The 15,156-nt window shown below is 42.1% G+C and overlaps 2 protein-coding genes across 2 annotated transcripts; both read left to right on the top strand.

Annotated features, from left to right (window-relative positions):
• Positions 1–814: 814 nt before the first annotated feature.
• rps19bp1 (ribosomal protein S19 binding protein 1) lies at positions 815–3,035 on the top strand (the record flags this gene model as incomplete). The annotated part of the gene is given in 3 exon segments (XM_034148222.1): positions 815–994; positions 1,228–1,325; positions 2,642–3,035. Coding segments are annotated over 3 exon segments (428 nt in total), but the record flags the coding sequence as incomplete, so codon positions are not given.
• Positions 3,036–4,665: 1,630 nt separating this feature from the next.
• LOC117496527 (apolipoprotein L6-like) lies at positions 4,666–13,746 on the top strand. Its single transcript, XM_034148223.1, has 8 exons — positions 4,666–4,750; positions 7,059–7,163; positions 7,969–8,055; positions 8,186–8,261; positions 8,346–8,391; positions 11,293–11,422; positions 11,923–12,111; positions 13,100–13,746. The coding sequence occupies exons 1-8, from the start codon at positions 4,742–4,744 to the stop codon at positions 13,640–13,642; spliced, it is 1,185 nt and encodes a 394-aa protein (XP_034004114.1). The 5' UTR covers positions 4,666–4,741; the 3' UTR covers positions 13,643–13,746.
• The last annotated feature ends 1,410 nt before the right edge of the window (positions 13,747–15,156 follow it).

Raw genomic sequence — 15,156 nt, 5'->3', positions numbered from 1 at the left:
CATAATGTATCATATATTTCCTTATCTGACTCAGCTGAGCCTATCTGGCCGTGCACACTCACAGTCAACAGTCACATCTGTATGCAGAAGTATTATTTTAAGCAACACATTAAGTTGACGAAACACTCGAGTCAAATGTAATTAAAGTCAGATCGTGTCTTGGACGGGGCAGTGATATCATAAACCTGTTAATGTACGCATTCAAACACTTTTTCTTTACCAGCTGTATTCACCTTGCAGGGCAGCTATGTGGCTTTTATCCTGGATAAAGTGTTTAAGTCATGGATGTTTAAAGTTGAACTTCTTCATATTTGACTAATATTAAAGTTCACTTTTCATTCAGGAAGTATGACGCTGCGCTGTCAGTACGCTTGTCCATGTTTGTGATTGGTCGAATGCTCCAAATACCACCCCTTTCATGTGAACGTGCACCTAACTAGATAGGACACGGCTGGCTTGAGCGATCGAGTTGATAGCCAGCGTCGTAGGACAGTTTAGCGAGAGCGGGTTTGTTTTGGATTGGGCCAACCGGCTAACTCAAACATATCCAGTTTATATTGAACTAGACTCGTAGTACAGGCCCCAGGTTAGCCGTTCAGCATAAGTTACCATGGAGATCTAGCACGCTAAGAAGTGAACCAGCGCTGTAGGACCGGAAACCCAGACTTAACCCTGAAGTTAGCCCGCTAAGCGAAAATCCGGCTTCGTAGTACAGGCCTCTGAACATCTCGTAACATAATCTTATTGTTGTTTGTATTGTTTACGTTGGAGGGATTTGATTTTGAACTTAGTTTCTGCCTTGTGTTGTTCCCAGATGTGAGTAAAGAGAAGAAGAAGAAGAAGAAGAAGAAGACTCCCAGCCCTGTGGACGTCATGGATCTGGTGAGCTCGAAGCGTTCGGGCGTCACGAAGCAGAAGAAGAGGCTCCAGGGTCAGATGGGACCCGGGAGGAACAAAGCCACCGTGAAGGACAAGAGGATCAAATCTGCAGTGGGTCAGTTACACCCCCCCCCCCCCCCCCCCCCCCCCCCCCCCCCCCCCCCCCACCCCCCCCCCCCCCATCTCATAACTCCCCCAATCTAAAACACTGTGTTTGTTAAATGTGACTTTTGTGTGTCTTGAAAAGCGCTTTATAAGTTAATTGTATTATTTAGTAAAGCTCACATCACCTGCACACCTTCCTCCTGTCTCTAAACCTCCTCCTCTTCTTCGTTGGTGTTTCTGTAGAGGAGTTCAGGAAGAAGCAGAAGAAGAGTCAGCTGAGCGTTAACCTGAAGTACTTTATGGAAGATGTCGACAAAGCCAGAGACTCGGACACTGCGAAGGTAAGAGCTGCTGATACCGGGGGGGAAACGCGTCATCTGAGGAAACAGTGTCTGAGGGCATCTTAATATTTAATAAACTATGAATGTTTTATATCCATGGAACGGGAAGAAACTCATCTAACTGATCTTTTTTTTTTTTTTTTTCAAAAGAAAACCCACAATGCTAACACTGAGCCTCTGAATTAGCAACGAGCGAAAAATGCTAACACCTTACTGCACCGAAAATCCCTCACAAAACCTTATTATTTATCTTTTCACCACATCCAACACATCGTTTCACATCGTGAGGTGACACAGAACCGAAGGGTACCCACATTATCACTGAATTATACGAAATCGCGACGTTATAAACAAAAACGGTAGCTAAAAATGCTAACATGGTTACCTTGGCTCTGTAGTCTCTCCAAAGTGGTCTTCAATGGCATTAAAACGATAAAAACGCTGCTGAAGTTAATCCATAGGTTAATCCAATGTGTCTGTGTCCCTTTGAAATGATTTCTGATAATCCATAAGCATTAAAACTGCTTTTCCGTTTCCAGATGTCAAAGCTAGAGATAGGTTCACTCTGATGCAAAATTACATGCGCGAAGCCCCCACCTCTTCTCTTCACAATGTGTTTGTGTGGGGGACTCCCCCTTCGATTCTATTGGCTCTAATGGTCAGAAAGAGGTGTCAACCATCAAAATCGAGCAAGGGGGGCCAGAGATATGGAAAATCCACCCAAATGACCCCAGAAGTGGTTTCTTTTGGCTAAATCTCTCTAAAAAGGTCAAATGTCACTTGTTTTGCATCAATCTTGATACAGGGTACTTATTATATGTTGTACTTTGGATTCCTAAAGCTTTTAGTCTACTAACCCATCATCCAAGGGTAGTTTTCACTATAAGTAAAAAATAATATTTGGACGGACACTATAATTTACAGTTTTTTACTATGTAAAATCTGAATTTTCTTTAAAATCAAAAACATCTATATTGATTCTGACTTTTCTACATCCAACTCACAGGTTTATCATTACTTTGAGAAAAAAGATTATTAATTTAACCCTTTTAGAAGGGAAGATATGGTCATTTGTTCTAGGAATGTCATTTTCGAGCCTGAGACCTGAAAAACAGGCTCAGGGCTTAACAGGTTAAAGCAGATGAAAATCTATCTATCTCTCTGGCAACTCTCACTATATATATATACCTGGCTACTACATCCTAAGAACTGTTACAGGATGTGTATTTTGTAAATTGTGTTAGATGTGGGACTAATAAAGGTTTCTATTCTATGAACTCCATTTCACTTTTTATTTGATCCTGTATTCTTTGTAGATTTTGAGCCACAATTCAGGACGTCAGTCGAGGAACCGCCCGGACGCGCCCGCTCCGAAGACCCCGGAGAAAGAGTCCTTGTTCACGGAGAAAGAGTTCCAGCAGTTCCAGAAGGAGTACTTCGGCAGGACTGTGGAGGAGAAGAAATGAAGCGCACCCTAAAAACAAAAACTCTTCAGGAACCGTTTGGTGGATGTCAACGGGTTTCTGGACTGGATTTTCTCCGCTTGAACCTCCTTTTTATGTCTCTCACAAAGACTGAGGAGAAATGTTTTTATAGGTTGAATCTGAGCAGCTGTTTTCCTCGTCACACACACACTGTCACACACACACACACACTGACACACACACACACTGTCACACACACTGACACACACACACACTGACTGACACACTGTCACACACACACACACACACTCTGTCGCACACACACTGACACACACACACTCACACACACACACTGACTGACACACACTGTCACACACACACTGTCACACACACACTGTCACACACACACTGTCACACACACACACTGTCAGACACACACACACACTGTCACACACACTCTGTCACACACACACTGTCACACACACACTGTCACACACACACTGACTGACACACACTGTCACACACACAGTCGCACACACACACACTCTTCTCTGAATGCATCTCCTCATTTGAGTTGCTTAATTTTCACATCTTTCTTACAAAGTGATCTAATTGATAAATGTTAAATATATTTTTCTTCTGATGTTGAATTGTAAAATCTCGTAATCATAAATAAATCATTTGCCAAATTCCTCCTGAGTTATTGTCACACGCATATGTGACCCACACAAAGTGTAATCACAATTGTATGTTTATATTTAATATGATTTGATATGACCTGTTTAGCAATGGACAGCAGGGGGCAGTAGATGGCAGGGTATCACTGCCGCAAAGGGGTTGGTTATTATTTACTCGTCTGCTGTAAAATGTCTGACGTGTCTGACAAATCACCAGTTTGAACTCCAGGTGAATATTTGGGATATCTTTTAGAAACGCTGCCGATGATTTTTATTTAATAATTTACCAAATTCCTCTTGAATTAATTTCCTTCGTCTACATGTAGTGGGCAAAATGGGTAAATCAAATGAAGCTCAGCGCAAGTTCTTTCAGGAAGACTGGTATCACTCCGCAGCTGCTTATAATCAGCTCATCACGGGCTTCCTGCTAACCTATTACATTCACCTCAATCTCAGCAGCCAATCAGCGTGCTGCAGCCAAACTTTAAAAAGGTTCTCCTCTCTCCTGCAGTCAGCTGTGATTTCAGGTTTTCATGCTGCCTGCAGGACTGTGGAGGAGATGAAATGAAGCGCACCCTAAAAACAGAAAAACTCTTCAGGAACCGTTTGGTGGATGTCAACGGGTTTCTGGACTGGATTTTCTCCGCTTGAACCTGCTTTTTATGTGTCTCACGAAGACTGAGGAGAAATGTTTTTATAGGTTGAATCTGAGCAGGTGTTTTCCTGCTCAGACACACACACACACTGTCTGTCACACACACATGCATACACACACTGTTGCATACACACACACATGCATACACAAACACGCACACACACTGTCAGACACACACACTGTCACACTTGCGCACACATACACACACACTGTTACGGCCCCTACACACGGCGGCGTGCGTTGTCGCTTGCCGGCGGGCATGTCCGAAGCTAGACCAACAACCAATCACCTGAATCTCCCGCCCCGGACACACAAGCAGCGGTTTGATTGGCTAGAGCTTGTACTGGCATATGATTCGATTGGCTGACGCTTCCGTCGAAGCTTCAAAAGTAGAACATTGCTCTACTTTTGCAAAGTGAATGGGCAGAAGCGTTGAAGCTTACATACATACACGCACACACACACTGTTGCACACACACACAAGCACACACTGTTGGCCACACATACACACTGTCACACACTGTTGCAAACACTGTCACACACACGCACACTCGGCTCTGATGCATCGCTTTCACGTCCAACCTGTTTATTGTTTTAGGGTTTATGTGTCTGTGAGAGTGAAAGTGAGTTCAGAAGCAGAGCGACTCCCTGCACAGCAACATGTCCAAGGTAAGGGAAAACACTCGTTTGTGCTTGAGATTATTGAGCTGCATTGCCTTTAAAGTAAAATGCTGCAGAACACGTGAGATAAGGCACATTTAAAGAGGTATTTCTTTGCAGCTTGTGTCTTGTAGATTATTGCTGCTTCGCTGAATGACGTCCAGAGTTTGAAGCACGCTTTAAAATTCAATAAAAATCGTTTTATGTGATTTGAACGCTATGAAAAGAAACGTTTAAAATTAAAAGTGCAATTTCTTTAATTTTTTTTAAAAGGTGCATGTTGATGAATTCAGATGAGAAAATTCTTTAAAAAAAAAGGTAATTTTCCGTGAAAAAAGCAGATTATTATCGACGTCTGAAACATAAACACAGTCAGGTTTTTTGTTACATATAAAAGAAAGTGACTAAAGTAAAACAATACACAAAGATACACTGGAGCACATCTAATAATTAACAAAACACAGGTGAAACTAGCCTCACACAGAGGCAGAGACACCACACACACATGCAGCCAGAGGAGAAGGAGAGGCCACTGCAGCCTTCCTCAGGTCCTTTATGGAGGCCCTGATTGGGGATTGGGAGCACCTGAGGGAGAGGCTGCACCTGGAGGGAGACAATCAGACACACACACACACACACACACACACACACACTTCCCTTTGTGTACATGGTGCTTACTTAAATACAGTTAAAGATAAAAAAAGTAAGAAAAACAACCAAAAATAAAAACAATTGAAACTATTAAACGTTAAGATTTAGACAATTATTTACATGAAATCTGGATATACTAAAAAACCACATCAGAATCAGAATCAGGTTTATTTCCAGGTAGGTTGAGTCAGTGGCGAGTCTGTGGGGGCCCTAGGCAAACATTCACTGGGGGCCCCTCGAACCAGCTTTCATCACCATCAGTGGCGCCCCAACACACTCTAACATAACATATGAAACACAAAAGTAATTGTAAATCATTGTGTGCAGTAATCTGTTGCAAAACTAGTGAATGCTTTTAGTCAAAGTAAAAGTGAAATCAGAGGCTAAAAATAACGAGGTGGTTAAAATCACGTCTGACGAGATTTACAGGATTCCTTCACGTCTGATGATACTGTCAGTTTCATGTTGAAGTTTTTCTCACAACACAAAATTTGATAGAAATCAACAAAGACGATTGTTACGTTCCCTCCTGGACTAGGGGTACAAAGGGGAGCAACACAATATACAATAACCGGGAGAGAGAAAAAAGGAGAGGAAACTGATTGCTGAAGCCACAAGGTGATGTTTAATAATCCAAAAGTAAAGAGGGCTCACTCAGCCAGTTTGCAAAGTAAACGTGAGGTAAACTAAGAACACCTTTCTCCTAAAAGAAAGTGACTAACTTAAAACAATACACAAAGATACACTGGAGCACTTCTCCTAACAATGAACAAAACGCAGGTGAAACTAGCCGGCCTCACACAGAGACAGAGGCCGTTTCTCAATCGCGAGGATATTGGCTTCCAAGCCAATATTTCAAGGATGCTACGTCATCAAGTGGCGCAGCAGGACCGTTCCAATGTCCAGCATACTTGGAATTCCACGGAGGCCGCGCCCTTGGTTTGGGGGAAATTTCGAGTCTGCACATGGGTAGACTTCGCGTCCTTAAAATCCCCACAATGCTTTGCGCACGGACCAATTTCCCCAAATCTGTGGCGGAAGATGTAAGGCGGGGCTTCTCATATGACGCACACCTGCACACTTGCTAGCCTGTTCCACTCTTCGTTTTCCGAATGCCAGGAAGGATTCTTGCCTAGCTTCTGAAGGAAGTGACTCCACACTACACTACACATGCTGCACACACAGCCAGAGGAGAAGGAGAGAGAGGGTGTTTCTCAATGTCGAGGAAGGCTGCTCCAGAGCCACTATTTCAAGTATACTACGTCATCGAGTGGCGCCGAAGGACTGTTTAAATGCATGTTAAATGCCCAGCATTCGGCACCACTCGATGACGTAGTATACTTGAAATAGTGGCTCTGCAGCAGGTATACTCGACATTGAGAAACGGCCAGAGACTGCAGCCTTCCTCAGGTCCTTTATGGAGGCCCTGATTGGGGATTGGGAGCACCTGAGGGAGAGGCTGCACCTGGAGGGACACACACACAACACGGCACCCACTACGGCACGTAACAAGATGCTTTAAAAAAGTTCACAAGGCCTGATTTAAAGACATTTCTAAATATCTTAATAATAAACTTCCTTCATATCGACAGTGGTTGAAAAAGTGCAGTTTTGTTTAATAAAATGAATGTTTTATGAAGAATTTATTCTATTTATTCTTCTGCAGATAACTCGTCCTGATCCCGCCCCGAGGAGAAAGTTTCTCCCTTCAGATAAAAGTGAGGAACACGAGCCGGAAAAGGAGCCGGAAAAGGAGCCGACCAGAGCCGAGGTCAGAGGAAACACTTTATTAGTATTTTATTATATTATGTTCTTCTTACATTTTTTACTTTTTTCAATTTGTATTCATTCATTTTTTTTAATTCTTAATTTTTTTCAATTTTATTTTCATTTTTTAATCTAACATTTTTTATTTTTTTACATTCTTTTATTTCCTAAATGTTTTACTTTTTCACTTTTACATTTTTTATTCTTCATTTTTTTTCCTATTATCAATTTTTCGTTGGAATTATTTCTATGTTTTAAGTCTTCATTATTTTATTATTTTTATGATTATACATTTTAATACATTGTATTATTATATTGTTTTTATTATTATTATTATTATTATTATTATTATTATTATTATTATTATTAATAAAATAATAATAATGTATTTTATTTGATCATTCATGTGTAAACATCAGGAGCACAAAACCGTACATGTACAGTTATTTATTTTAATTATATATGTTTGTGATTATTGTTATTAATAATGATATTGTATAATATCATCTTTAATAAAGCACACAGTTCAAATTAAAAAATATATATTTTGTGTGTTTATTAGTATTCATACTTAAAATACCAATCACCAAACAAGGTCTTCTTTGGTCCGGACACTTATTATCATAATACAGTTACTTTTTAAATATTTGTGTTACTGTGCTTCTCTACAAATTACCCCCTGGGGATAAAACAAGTGCCTTGAATTTATTTAAATATTTAACATACTCCAAAAAATGTACGTATTATTTAAAAACGTCACATATTGAGCAAAAACGGCATGAATTCATACGTATTTCTTTTGTCGTCAGCGAGGTGTGACTCCTCCGCCCGTCGCTCCAAAGAGATGGACCATCAAGAAACATGCAGTAGAAAATGTGTACATGGAAATAGTGAACGTAACGTTTACTTCTTATTTTCTGTTGCAAAATCTATATCATTTAACTGTTGACCATTCAAAGAACTTCCCGCAAAACATCAACACCGGGAGATTTTTGTATTAAAAAAGCTTGATTTTCATTTTCTCAGGTGACTGAAACTGTAAACTGTAGATCCCAACCTCCTCCGCTGCCGCATCAAAGGGCTCCACAACTCCAGCTGACAGGTGGGAGCACCACTCAGGTTGCTAAATAAAATAACAAAGGAGGCTGTGTTACATTTTCTAAAGTACAGTTTCATTGACTTACAGCCTGGACAGATCTGTTGAGAGAACTTGAAGGAGCGAAGGAGGCAACGTAAGTACATAAATTCCTTTAAAACCCAACATTAGCCACCTTTAGCTTAGCGTGGTGACGTGAAGTCATGTGAGCGAGCTGTAGTTCCTTTATAGCCCAACATTAGCCCCCTTTAGCTTAGCGGTGGTGACGTGAAGTCATGTGACTGTGCTGTAGTTCCTTTATAGCCCAACATTAGCCACCTTTAGCTTAGCGGTGGTGACGTGAAGTCATGTGACTGTGCTGTAGTTCCTTTATAGCCCAACATTAGCCACCTTTAGCTTAGCGGTGGTGACGTGAAGTCATGTGACCGTGCTGTAGTTCCTTTATAGCCCAAACATTAGCCACCTTTAGCTTAGCGGTGGTGACGTGAAGTTCATGTGACTGTGCTGTAGTTCCTTTATAGCCCAACATTAGCCCACCTTTAGCTTAGCGGTGGTGACGTGAAGTCATGTGACCGTGCTGTAGTTCCTTTATAGCCCCAACATTAGCCACCTTTAGCTTAGCGGTGGTGACGTGAAGTCATGTGACCGTGCTGTAGTTCCTTTATAGCCCAACATTAGCCACCTTTAGCTTAGCGGTGGTGACGTGAAGTCATGTGACCGTGCTGTAGTTGCTTTATAGCCCAACATTAGCCACCTTTAGCTTAGCGGTGGTGACGTGAAGTCATGTGACCGTGCTGTAGTTCCTTTATAGCCCAACATTAGCCACCTTTAGCTTAGCGGTGGTGACGTGAAGTCATGTGACCGTGCTGTAGTTCCTTTATAGCCCAACATTAGCCTCCTTTAGCTTAGCGGTGGTGACGTGAAGTCATGTGACCGTGCTGTAGTTCCTTTATAGCCCAACATTAGCCTCCTTTAGCTTAGCGTTGGTGACGTGAAGTCATGTGACCGTGCTGTAGTTCCTTTATAGCCCAACATTAGCCACCTTTAGCTTAGCGGTGGTGACGTGAAGTCATGTGACCGTGCTGTAGTTGCTTTATAGCCCAACATTAGCCACCTTTAGCTTAGCGGTGGTGACGTGGAAGTCATGTGACCGTGCTGTAGTTCCTTATAGCCCAACATTAGCCACCTTTTAGCTTAGCGGTGGTGACGTGAAGTCATGTGACCGTGCTGTAGTTGCTTTATAGCCCCAACATTAGCCACCTTAGCTTAGCGGTGGTGACGTGAAGTCATGTGACCGTGCTGTAGTTCCTTTATAGCCCAACATTAGCCACCTTTAGCTTAGCGGTGGTGACGTGAAGTCATGTGACCGTGCTGTAGTTCCTTTATAGCCCAACATTAGCCACCTTTAGCTTAGCGGTGGTGACGTGAAGTCATGTGACCGTGCTGTAGTTCCTTTATAGCCCAACATTAGCCTCCTTTAGCTTAGCGTTGGTGACGTGAAGTCATGTGACCGTGCTGTAGTTCCTTTATAGCCCAACATTAGCCACCTTTAGCTTAGCGGTGGTGACGTGAAGTCATGTGACCGTGCTGCAGTTCCTTTATAGCCCAACATTAGCCACCTTTAGCTTAGCGGTGGTGACGTGAAGTCATGTGACCGTGCTGTAGTTCCTTTATAGCCCAACATTAGCCTCCTTTAGCTTAGCGTTGGTGATGTGCATACCTGCCAACCCTACCGATTTGGGCGGTAGTCTACCGCTTTTGACATGTTTCTACCGCCTACCGATTTAGCCGGCTTTTCCTACCGAATTTAATTCTTCCCAAATTATAAAAAATTAAAATGACACTCCATAGACACTGGACTCGACTTTTAGCGGAAACCGATTGCAGCGTGTCTGTGATCCCATCCTACAAACAGTCTTCTGTGTTTCTGAAAGTGAAACAACGTGCAGAGGAAGGGCAGCGTTACGCCCGGGACTGCGGTCAAGCCAGCCTCCACTTCGGAAAACACAGTCAAGCCAGCCTGCCGCAGTCCCCCGGGACTGATAATAACCAGTCATCACTCCCAAAAGAGTTTAGGGGAACAGAGACGAGGCATTTGAGTCCTGCAGGGTTTCCCCGTTAATATCAGTGTCTCGAAAACACATGTTGGCGACTGAAAGACATCCAGTGTTTGGTCTTTTCCGGAAGCATCCTACAGTGTCTCAACTGAAAGAGGACCACAAACACAAAAAAAATATTATACAATTTTGGGATATTTATCTCCCATTCTTTCACTTTTTCGGACATTTTCAACACCAAACATGTCGTTAATGTCTCTGCTTAGTGAACTACAGCAATCTGAAAGCTTGTACATTATTTATATCACACTGCAAAAACATGCCGGAAATGACTGTTGTGTAATACATACTGTAATGCAGTATTTTCTGATTTATGGCGCAACACAAAGATATTTCGCTCTGTGCAAACCTTTGAATAATATGTCAACAACATGAAACAAGAATATGAACCTGGCTTTATCCAATGTTCACACAAGAGTTCTACATTCTGACACATCCTTCATCTACACTGTCTCAACTGAAAGAGGACCAGAAACACACAAAATATAATAAAATGTGGAGACTTTGGGATATTTATCTCCCATTCTTTTACTTTTGGACATTTTACAGACCAAACATGTCGTTGATGTCACTGTTTACCAAACTACCACTTTTTCTGAAAAATGCATAAAATGATGTAATATATGTTAAATACATGGTTTCTACATGTAATTACTGGGGTTCCATTTCTTCTGATTACCTAGTTTGGGCATGCACATTTGCCGCGCGCAAACCTACCTCTTTTGGATTTGGAAAGGTTGGCATGTATGGACGTGAAGTCTTGTGACCGTGCTGTAGTTCCTTTATAGCCCAGCATTAGCTTTTTACTTCAGAAATCATGAAGAGGGTTAATATGTGGAGATTATCCTGCTGAACTAAACGTGTAAGTATCATAAACGTTTCTTTTAGACTTTTTTACAGTACTAATCTGATTATTGCAGGATCATCAAAGCTCAAGCTGAAAATCTGTATAAAGCTATCCAGTGTTTCAACATCCTGTTGTCTGAACATGGAGAAACTCTGAAGAAACACACCCAGGAGCTGCTCTGCATCGCGGACAACTTAGACAAGGTAACCAGAAAACATCTGTTCAAATACATGTTGTGCACACTGCAGGTGGTGAAGGTAAAAACTGTGACTATCAGATGTCACCATGAAACTTCTCAACTTCTTTACTGATATTAACACAACTATATTATGTAAATGTTTACTTTTTATTATTATTTTGTTTGTTATTGTTAATTTTTGTAATGTTTTATTTTTTGTAATACTTAAATGTTTTACTTTTTTCAATAACTTTTTAATTCTTACATTTGTTTTATTTCTACTTTTAATTTTTGTATTCTTACATTTGATTAATTCTTACATTTTTTAACTTTTTTCAATTTGTATTTATTTATTTTTTTCATTGGTAATTTTCTTAAAAAAAATGTAATTCTCAATTTTCTTACTTTTTTCAATTTTTACTTTTAATTATTTCAATGTTTTTATTCTTACATTTTTTCAATTTGACTTTTATTCTTTAGTTTTTTAATTTTTGTATTCTACTCCTACATTTAATTTGGTTGCAGGTGTCAAAGGGGACAAAGATAGCGGGCATCACAGGCGGAGCGACGTCAGCGCTGGGGGGGGTGGCAGCAGTTGCAGGTGTCGCTCTGGCTCCCTTCACCTTGGGGGCCTCGCTGCTGCTGACGGTCGCCGGCGCCGGGGTGATGGCGGCGGGAGGGATCACCGGAGCCTCCGCCGCCATCGCACACAAGGTGAACAGAAACACTCCCAAATACAGACAACGCCTGAAGGCAGCATCTCCCTGGTCCAATGGGATTCCTCCATGTGATTTTAGTTTATGATACTTACACGTTTTGTTTAGATGGATAATCTCGTGTTTACGTAATGACGTTTAATAGTCTTATTTAGCTTCTTTTATGTATGCCTTTTTTAAGACACCACCACTAGCACGATCACATGACTTCACGTCACCACTGCTAAGCTAAAGGAGGCTAATGTTGGGCTATAAAGGAACTACAGCACGGTCACATGACTTCACGTCACCACCGCTAAGCTAAAGGAGGCTAATGTTGGGCTATAAAGGAACTACAGCACGGTCACATGACTTCACGTCACCACCGCTAAGCTAAAGGTGGCTAATGTTGGGCTATATAGGAACTACAGCACGGTCACATGACTTCACGTCACCACCGCTAAGCTAAAGGAGGCTAATGTTGGGCTATAAAGGAACTACAGCACGGTCACATGACTTCACGTCACCACCGCTAAGCTAAAGGTGGCTAATGTTGGGCTATAAAGGAACTACAGCACGGTCACATGACTTCACGTCACCACCGCTAAGCTAAAGGCGGCTAATGTTGGGCTATAAAGGAACTACAGCACGGTCACATGACTTCACGTCACCACCGCTAAGCTAAAGGCGGCTAATGTTGGGATATAAAGGAACTACAGCACAGTCACATGACTTCACGTCACCACGCTAAGCTAAAGGCGGCTAATGTTGAGCTATAAAGGCACTACAGCAGGGTCACATGACTTCACGTCACCATCCAGAATCAGCACTTTAGTAACAGGGCTGAAATAGAGGGATATGAGCTAGAATGATCTGTTTGGTATTTTGAGCAAAACACTTCATAGACACGTTTTTTTACACATTTTTATATATCTGAGACCTATAATATATGCCTAAAAAATAGTATAATAGGAGACCTTTAAAGCTGCTGTCTTTTTTTCCTGCAGGCGAACGTGGATCAGGGCAAGAAGAAGATCGAAAAGACCTTCGAGGAGTTCCAGCAGATCATGGGGAAGCTGCAGGAGAGCCTGAGCTTCATCCAGCAGGGCATGGATCATCTGCAGCAGCACGGCCTCCCCGCCCTCAGCGAGGCCTCTCAGGGGGGGGGGAGAGCAGCCAGCATGGTGACGCTCACAGCCTCCGGGGGGGTCAGAGCTCTGGCCCTCGAGGCACACGGCCATGCCTCCGGGCTGATGGAGGGTCTGGCCCTCGGCATCAACCTCCAATTTGCCGATAAGAAGCAGAAGAAGGAGCAGAAGAAGGAGCAGAAGAAGGAGCAGAAGAAGGAGCAGAAGAAGGAGCAGAAGAAGGAGCAGACGAAGGAGCAGACGAAGGAGCAGACGAAGGAGCAGAAGAAGGAGCAGAAGAAGGAGAAGAAGAAGGGCCTGGAGTCGGGGCTCGCCACAAAGATCCGGAAACTGACAGAGGAGTTGAACAGAGGCCTGGACGAACTCTACGACCTGTTCAAGGGTTACTGTGCAGCAGAGTAACAGATACCATTTAATTAGCATATTTAAAAGTCTTATAATAATAATAATAATAGTAATAGATAGAGCGGTGCAGGGATGACGTATTTACCCGGAAGTAAGCTGCTGGTTCCCTCGACAAAAAAGCAACAGGATTTCTCCATAGGATTTTGGAAAATAGCTCGAAGGTACTTGTTTTCAAGCAGAACAGGGCAAACAAGTGTTCACGTGTTCGGCGTAATGACGTACAACGTCCTCCACAACTTCTGTAGTCCTATTCAGCCACTTTTTCAGACACGTCAACTCTTCAGGAATCACCAGTGGGGTCACTGCTGATGGATTTAATGTCGTAGAACAAAACGTGATCCGTCTCTTCAATGTGTCTCAACCACAGACCTTAGTTCCAGATATTTTCCAAAGTCCTATGGAGAGATCCCATTGGCTCTGAGACCAGGGAACAGGAAGTGGTGAAATGCTGACTCACTTCTGGTTTTAGGACGCGTCACTGCACCGCTCTATTACATTTGTATAGCGCCTTTCAAGGGACCCAAGCCTGCTTTACATGGTGTTCAAACAAACAAACAAACAAGAGGGGCAAGGGTTACTGTGCAGCAGAGTAACAGATACAGACTTTAATTTGCATATTTAGAAAGTCTTATACTTACATACAGACATTACTGTTGACACATCTTGTATATTGAGCTGCTGCGTGGGGCAATGTGGTTCTTTAATCTGAATCTGAACACTTTATTTATCCTGGGAATAGATTTCCATCACAGACGCTTCATACTAGAACTACATTAAATAAAAAACTAATACATGTCTCTAGCAGGGATGCAAACTTGTCACCTTTCGGCGAAATTCGCCGTTTTGAATCCAAAATAGGTCGTTTGTGTGATTCATGGAGATCTGCAATAAAAATATTTTTGGGGTATGGGGGGGGTCTGGGACCCGGAGTAATCTGCGGCCGCGAGCTGTTATGTGCCATCATGACACGCATGGTGTTCTTTTTTTATATATTATAATGCAGCGCGAGCTGTGTGCTGGAGTCTTCCTGCCTGTCGGCTCTGCTCATGGATGTATAATAAGGCTCTGCTGCTCCGGGATGAGGGTCTAGCTTCAGCAGCTACATTTGATTGATTGATTGAAAAGTTTATTAACAGCTTGTATATTGGGTACAGTACAGTACAGCTCAAAACATACAATTGTTAAGGGGATGCAGACCAGAGAAAGACTTTCGTCTTGTTTACATCAGGGTCCCCCATTTCCAATTCATCATATCATTTAAGACATATAAGACATATTTGACATACAGATGGCTTATTTACAATTTACATACAGGTGGTTTTTTACATACAGATGGCTTATTTACAATTTTCATTTTAGATTTCGTTCTAATACATCCTAACCGGACATTTAAGACATACCAAGTCTACAGATATACAGTTAGTAACAGAGTCTAAAATGCGAGTATATACATAGATGGGGGGGGGAAGCTGTCCATTGTACGACAGGTTGAGATTTGTACCATTACCGGG

Source organism: Trematomus bernacchii, unplaced genomic scaffold (assembly GCF_902827165.1).
Source record: "Trematomus bernacchii unplaced genomic scaffold, fTreBer1.1, whole genome shotgun sequence".
NCBI lineage: Eukaryota > Metazoa > Chordata > Actinopteri > Perciformes > Nototheniidae > Trematomus > Trematomus bernacchii.
The sequence above is the reverse complement of the archived record's forward strand: the minus strand, read 5'-3'. Positions and strand labels throughout refer to the sequence as shown.

Bases quoted from the DNA above. Each gene is read 5' to 3' on its own strand.
- LOC117496527 (XM_034148223.1), top strand. The intron at 8,262-8,345 runs GTGGGAGCACCA...ATTGACTTACAG, and splicing joins TCCACAACTCCAGCTGACAG to CCTGGACAGATCTGTTGAGA. The intron at 12,112-13,099 runs GTGAACAGAAAC...TTTTTCCTGCAG, and splicing joins CCGCCGCCATCGCACACAAG to GCGAACGTGGATCAGGGCAA.